Source organism: Pomacea canaliculata, linkage group LG1 (genome assembly GCF_003073045.1).
Source record: "Pomacea canaliculata isolate SZHN2017 linkage group LG1, ASM307304v1, whole genome shotgun sequence".
NCBI lineage: Eukaryota > Metazoa > Mollusca > Gastropoda > Architaenioglossa > Ampullariidae > Pomacea > Pomacea canaliculata.
The window spans coordinates 39991383-39999229 of NC_037590.1; the positions used below are offsets into that span (position 1 = coordinate 39991383).

At 34.5% G+C, this 7847-nt stretch overlaps 1 protein-coding gene across 1 annotated transcript; it reads left to right on the top strand.

Moving 5' to 3' along the window:
* The first annotated feature begins 13 nt into the window (after window positions 1-13).
* Window positions 14-7751, top strand: LOC112563701 (Golgi apparatus membrane protein TVP23 homolog B-like). The gene is made up of 7 exons (XM_025237959.1): window positions 14-53; window positions 1033-1109; window positions 2399-2553; window positions 3194-3273; window positions 3890-4018; window positions 4512-4640; window positions 5270-7751. The coding sequence occupies exons 1-7, from the start codon at window positions 36-38 to the stop codon at window positions 5354-5356; spliced, it is 675 nt and encodes a 224-aa protein (XP_025093744.1). The 5' UTR covers window positions 14-35; the 3' UTR covers window positions 5357-7751.
* The last annotated feature ends 96 nt before the right edge of the window (window positions 7752-7847 follow it).

Consider the following 7847-nt stretch of genomic DNA (forward strand, 5'->3'; position numbering starts at 1 on the left):
TGAGGAAATCTCTACTTCCGGATTGACGTTTCAACATGGAAGACGTCAACAGTGTGAGTTGTCACTGCAAATACCTGTTATTACATTTTATAACTTTCGCATGGAACTGGGTGTTCTAGTTGTGACGGATATTCATAGATACTCAGGAGAAAATAGATTATCAAATATCTTTTTGTGTTGTCTTGATAAAAAGAAAACAAACCGAACTCGGTGACAGTCTGCGACTAGCACATAGTGCATGTATATACATTTGTGGCTGTTACTACAATTTAGTATTATTCACTTTTCTTTGATCTACAATCGATATTTTCTTATCACAGAGATGATTATGTTTTTATTACCTCTGCATCGCATAACATTTTGCCCCATTCTTAATCTCTCTTAGCAGAATTGATGATAATGATGATGATGGTGTTGTAGTTTTTAGACGCTGTTTGACCCGCTCTGAAATGATTCTTGACCACAGATGTGGAGAGGATTTTGTTCTGATTTATTTACGGATTACTTTTTCACACATAACCTGACTGACATGTACATTAAAAATGGGCACAAATGTGTTATAGACCTATATCATTGGCTTGTGCGAAAATGGCAGAGCTGGAAGTATGACATTATGTCATTTGCTTCACCCAGTCAGTACTCTTACCCAATTCCTATACCTGACGATCAAACTAAGTACTAGACCTGTTCTTGTGCCCCACAAAACTCCCTTGCAGGGAGTTTTTCCAGATACCATTGCCACCAAGCAGATAGGTTTAAGCTTATTTTTGTTATTGTCTTTATGAAGATAGTTAAATATGAATGCACCCTTTTACATTCCAAATAATCTTGAGCAATCCTGCGAGCTATAACTAATGTCTGGCAGATTAAATTGGGTACCTTGTGTCAGAGCAGAATGTGTGCATGATTAAGAGAGAGAGAGAGAATAAATGAATGAGCTTGTGAGAAGCAAAAGAGAAAGAGATGTAATTGAATTCTCACACGTTTTTATTTACCTTCTTCATCTTTTTACATTTTATTCGTTCTTTTCAGAGCATAATGCAGGAATCAGATGATGTGACATTGAATTTTGGAGAAGAGGAAGAGTTTGACTCCCAAAAAAAACTTAAGTAGGTTTTTTTTAAAAATAAGTAATAGATTCAGAACATTGCATATATTTGTGGTTGATGTGCATTTTACTTATGACAAATTACAAAACAAACTAAAAAAAAAGGCAAATATTGTACATCTTATAAAAGACTATGTGATCATTTTTTTTATAAATATTAATTTAGAAAACATCTAAAGTAGTTTTAAACACACGCACATGTTGCATCTGCTTTGGAAATATTCTTGATATTGACTCAATATTCTCCTGGGACAAAGAGTGCAAGATGTCTGGTAATGAATTGATTTTGTAATCAACCTTGCTAATTGTTGGTGACTGATCTTGCAAGCAAATGTAGCACCTGTTACACAATCAATACATGTATGCTATCTTGGCTGATTAGAAGTCTTTGAAAAATTGAAAGATCTGAATGGACAGCTGTTCCACTTAGCATCTATACACTAGGCTGTTCTCATTGACTGGAAGATAATCAATATAATCAAATGAATTAATTTATCATAGGCTTACTAGTTGGAGATTTTTAATATCATGGGTTTGAAAACTGTTACCTTGATAATATTTGCATTTAGAACTCTACAGTTAATCAATATTAAGGGTAATCAGTTAACTTGTATAAAAATTATAATAATTATTGGTGATATTTAATTATAAAGTTTTTAAAATATCTTGTGTATAGAGCTAGTGGTCATATATATCTTGTGTATAGAGCTAGAGGTCACATATATCTTGTGTATAGAGCTAGAGGTCACATATATCTTGTGTACAGAGCTAGTGGTCATATATATCTTTCAGGGTTTACTGCATGCTCTCGAATACTTGCATAGCAAAGGTGTCATACATAGGAGTGTGAAAGCTAGCCATGTTTTAATATCAGCTAGTGGACAGATGTGTCTGACTGGTCTCCACAACTTTTCTCCACAATCGTAGGAGGCCAGCGCCTGTGAACAGTCTATGACTACCCTGACATGCTGATGGTTGCCTCCAGTATTTAAGTCCAGAAATTCTTGAACATAATCTAGCTGTTTCTCAGGGATTGTGTAACTACCCTTCATCTTACTGCTAGAATTCGTCTATTTTTCAGTGATTGTTTTTGAGACCAGCATCCATTTTTCTTATGTTTGTGTGTTTTTCTATTTAATAAAGCATTTTGAGCCCACCTTTAATGGTGGGGAAAATGCTATATAAATAAACATATTATTAATATTAAAGGGAATAAAGGTAAACATTTGCTATTGACCAAAATTTAAATAAAAAATAAAAAATGACTAAATCCTTCTTTTACACTTCCAGACACCCTGTTGCAGTATTTTTCCACATCTTTTTCCGGGTTCTGGCATTGCTGGCATACATACTGTGCGAGTATTTTAGCTCCAGTTTCATCACAAATTTTGTTGTCATCATACTATTTCTGTGCATGGACTTTTGGACAGTCAAGAACATAACTGGTATTGTTTTTTCTTTACTGATAATTCATTATTTTGTTTATGTTTATCCATAGTCCATTGCTCATGACATTGTTTCTCATCCACAAAGTATAAGGGGTTTTAGGCCTTCAGTTAAAATAGTTTAGGGTTTTACCAACCAGTCACAGAAAAAAGTAGAGTTCAATGAATATACCTCAGTGTTATTGGTCTTGATCCTCAGTGTTAAAAAAAACACTAATTAAAACTGCCATTGTTTAGTTTTGTTATGTCTGACATTTGATTACAATTGATGGTGCAGTATCAACTTATATCTGGTTCTTTGTATTTGGTGCATGCAAATGAACTGAAATACCATTAAAAAGATTGGCCATGGTATCCTAAATATACCAGAAGTTGTAAGGAAATATTGTCACAAAAATCAAAAACACCTCAGGGGGAGGGAAATTATAGATGTATGCTGACCATTGAGCATGTGCATGAGTTGTTCATTGTGTATAATATGTTTTATTGAAAGCATTGGCTAGTCATTCAAGACTAGTTTTACATGTTTGGCAAAGATTAGAGTGGTTGTCATTGAACTTTATTATAATATTTTTAACATGCATGTCTTATTGTAATTTTATCTTTTGTAAATACTTGAAAGTTTGGGGTTTTTTTTCAGGGAGATTACTTGTTAGTCTACGGTGGTGGAATTATGTTGATGATAAAGGCGACAGCCATTGGGTTTTTGAATCACGAAAGGTAATCAAACTGTTTTGTCAAATGATAATGTATTTCATTAATTATAAAAACATTATAGGGTAGTATTTTTCCCCATTTCATTTGTTATGAGGCATATTTTGGCAGACCATCTGGTTTTATGGCTATCAATTCAAGTGTAATATTGCTTTCAGTATCTTAGCAATTTCTAACTTTGTAAAGTCATGTTGTGTTGGACATCATTTCTACATTTTTCTTAGATATGATGTTCCCTTAATTTTGCAAAAACAAAACACGGTCTACTTTTTTTCTCTGCAAAATTAAGTAGTGCAATGGCGTGACCCTCTCCTGACCATGAGCGGGCATAACATGTCTGTAATTTACTTTGTGTATGAGTGAGTGTATGTTTTAGAAGTGATAATGTCTGTTATATGCGAATGTGGGTGCATGGTTGTTGATAATTTAATCTATGTATGATTTGTGTAAAGCACTGTGAACAAATCTGTGGAAATGCACTAGGTAAATCCTCCTTATTATTATTATTGGGAAAGGGCCAATCAAGAAGTAATTTAGAAGTAATAACCATGTATAACTGGCCAACTTATTTTTATGATGACCAGTTCTGCAAAAAACAAGAAAATTATTTTTTTTTTAACAGACAACAGCAGGCCGTCAAAAGGTACTTTCTATAGAGTCCCGGATATTTTGGCTATCCATGGTGATATCTCAGATGTTTTGGGTTGTGTTTATCTTCTCCTGCATTTTTCGCTTGAACTTCAAGTGGTTTGTAAGTATCTGTTATGCACTTGCAACTAAAACTCCAAATGAGAAGATTATTCTTGTGCTAATGAAATTGTACTTGTGTTATCTAAGAACCGCCATCCATTTAATCTAAGACAATGTCGCATTGAGTTATTAAATCTGAATTGGTCACATGTGGTATATGAAAGGGCTAGTGGTTTTGTGTAGAGTCATTAATGAGGAAAATTAGAAAAAAAACTGAAGACAATCCAACAGTATTAGCAGTACCTAGTTTTACACGGGATAGTCAAAAAGGTGTGGTCCTTTGTATTTGTCATTAGACATATTAGAGACATTTATGATACGGAGAAAAGACAGCGTAATGATTTTGAGCCTTTCAGTGAAATTCTTACAATTAGATCTGAATGGTGAAAAGGAGATGAATGTTATGTTGCCATTCTTACATGCAAGATTGATGATCCTCCTTGATAATTAGCCTGTGGGCAAACCTTGATGGATGTTGTTTTATTTTTTTTAAGATGGTGGTGGCTGTTGGATTCTTGATGAATGGTGCAAATCTTTATGGCTACATCCGATGCAAAATTGGGGCGAAGAAAAAGTTTACAACAGTTGCCAGAAATTTCTTCACAACTCAGTTTGTGAGATCGGTATGTAACGAAAAGCCAAATCAAAATTTGTATTATTTTATTCACACTAAAGTGTAAAAATTTTAAAAACAACTTTGTTTTGTTCAAATACTATTTCCTCAAATTTTGGTGAATAATATTAAAAACTGTTCTGTTCACAAGATGTAAGCCTTTGAATATTGCAATTCTCGCCTGAGAAAAGGAGTCAAGATCTCATTTTGATACATCACAAAAAGTGACTCGCTATTATAGCAACATCTTTAAATAAGCTTAAAGCTACTATTTTTATGTTGCTCTTCAGTGACACCAGAATTTAGAATTAAGGCACTTTACATATCCTTTAAAAAACACTTTTTTCACCAAACTAGCACAACGCTATGCTAACTTTTGTTGAGATTCATGTTTTGTTCTGGCTAGTTCTTAATGCTACTATCAGAACTATTGCTTCAAGGAATAGACCCTTCACAATTCTTCCATGCTTATTAGTTTGCTAACTTCATGACTGCCAAAGAATTTACGGAACAAAAATTAAAATATCTTTTACTTTTTTTTTTGTTTATACTGGCAGCTGTACCCTTATAAAGTACAATAAATGAAATAATTTCCTCTGCAGACTGACTGAACAGTAACTTGAATATGAATTTTTACAGATGTTCTCTGCAGCCTCTACAACAGTCCCTTCATCAAGTGCCAAAACAGATAGTACTAAAGAAAGCAAGCTGACTACACTTCCTTGAAAAGTGTGTGATTTGTCAACTTGAACTCTCTTTCAACTCAACCGTCTTTGTATATAGATAATTAATAGTCTATTCAGCCAAGGGTTTTAAGCAATAGTAGTAGTACTAGTTACTGTTATAAGTGAAAACTACTTTCATGGGGTTTGTGAAAGATACTGGAATCAAGGAAGATGATCAGAACTTTTTTCTGTGCATAGGTGATATTCTTTTCAGCATGTGAAAACAATCCTTTCAAAAATTATTTTTGCCTTTTTAGTAGTTTATTGGGTGGTTATCTAAATGAGTGCATGGTGGGCTTTTTTTATCATTGCCTTCTTACTTGTAGGATCTAGTAAGCTGTAGTTTATGTATTTTAAAGTTATAAATTAACATTCCTTTTTCAGTATAGGAGGTCTAAGAAAACCAGTTCATTAGGTTTTTCTCCTGTTTAAGCCAGCGTAGAGTTTAGTTCTTTGCTAATACAACTGATGGAACTTTTTTCCTTGTGGTAATTAAGACTTTCTTGCATAAATGATGCAGCATTGTAGTCCCATTAGCCACCCTGACCACTGAATTATCCGTCCTGCATTGAAGGAAAGTTTTTTTTTTCAATACGAAGTTTATTAATTGTATGTATTTCTGCTGTATTGTGGGAAAATTGCGCAATTTAAATGTCTGTGCACATTCATCTTGCTTATTCTAGTCTTTGATGAATGCTGCAAAATCTTTTGCTCTCTCTATGATCCTTCAGCATGGATTTATTTGACAATGTTGATTTTGGCATCTATCATTTTTAATTATGTTCTAACTAGAGGCAGAAGCAGATAGTGGTGGGGTTAGAGCAGTAGAAGACATGCTGACATTGGTCAGTTTGACACCCCAGTGGAGCAGCATATTTCTCCCAATTGTCCCAGCTGTTCAATGGGTACCTGACCCTTAAAAGTGTAAGTGAAGGAATGGCATCAAGGGAAAGGAGTTAAGCACTGCCCTCACACACACAAAAACTGGTCTCGAGTTCATCTGCAACAACTCTCTCTAGCAGCCAAAAGGTCATGGGGCTATCTTTATGTGTTACATAGTCTGTTGCTGCATCCTTGTCATAATTTATAATCACAGTTCAGTTGTGAGATTTTGTTTGCTAACTTGTTCCAGATTTGCAGATATGCGTCATTTTGTATACATCTGTGCCAGCATACTTTTGTTGCTTGTATGCAAAAGACCAGATAAATGTCTCCAGGATTTGGTTTACTTTGCTAGTGTCTTTCAGTATCTAACTGTAAAGTAGGCATATTTATTAAATGAAAGCCTTTTTTTTTTGTCCTCTTAAATTTTAAAACTTGTCAGTCTGAATTGGTGAGCTTCAAGTTTTAAAGTTTACTGAAAATTAACTGCTCACACATGTATGATGAATTGCCAAACTGAACCTGAATGCACTCCTGCAAACAAAGGCACAAAGGTGCAAAAAGTCTCTAGTTTTGTCAAGTAGAATGTGTGCAAGATGTTTTTTTAACTTACATGCCGGACTTCAAATGAAGGCATTGCTAGAAAAAAATATGAGAGTAGCCATGCAGGAGAATTTGGTGCACTCAGAATCTATATGTCAGCTGGCAGTTCTTGGAAGAATTCCTGTGGGTTTGCTGTCAAAGGAAATGCTAGAAGACAATGTGACAGCCCATCCTCTGAATGGCAGAAACAGAACTCTATTGTTCACAGATGATTATCCATTGGATTTCCACATCTCAACATGAACATAATCTGGTTATCTTCTGAATGTCCAGTCACCTAAGACCTATCACAACTGAGGATATCTAAATTGTATTAAAAAAATGAGAATACAAGTCTTTGAAACTGCTGTATCATCATGTTTTGAAAATAGGAGGATAAGTGAACTGTTGACAAACATTATTCACTCTTGCAGCACGTGCCTAAAAAAATAACTTTTACAAACACTGGATCAGATAGACTTTGTTTGCATAGTTAACCATGTGTGAGAGCAAGTTACATGCTCGTTTTGAGATGTGAATGGGGCAGTATTCTCATTTGATCCTTTATGAGAATGAATTTTTTTCTCTTCTGGTTAATGTGTTTTTGTGAGCACAAGTGAGGCTTGCATGTTTATTGTTAACATGTTCGTGCTGATATTGATGAAAGAATGAGAGGATATTTGTAAAGAAAGTTCATGGAAAATTTGTTTTTTCAACATTCCTTGTACTGTTCTCTTCATGATTCATGCATGATGGACATGCAGCAGAATTACAAATGGGATGCAAATGTATGAGGCAACCTTCAGCTGTTGCTTACTTGATGCTAAGCATGTTCATTTTGTGTGAAGCAAGCTTGGTGTGCTGTAGATTTAAGTGTAAATATTGGATATCTTGACACTGATGGTTCATATTAAACATATGGTGAAATTTCACGTTTATGATGTGCACTTCGCATCCACTACACCCCTGCCAGACTCTTTTTTTTTTTCGTCCTATGACAGTATGCTATCCTTGTCACCAGAACAACC

Excerpts from the sequence above, each read along its gene's own strand:
- LOC112563701 (XM_025237959.1), top strand. Across the intron at positions 2,554-3,193 it reads GACAGTCAAGAACATAACTG|GGAGATTACTTGTTAGTCTA; the intron begins GTATTGTTTTTT and ends GTTTTTTTTCAG. Across the intron at positions 3,274-3,889 it reads GGGTTTTTGAATCACGAAAG|ACAACAGCAGGCCGTCAAAA; the intron begins GTAATCAAACTG and ends TTTTTTTAACAG.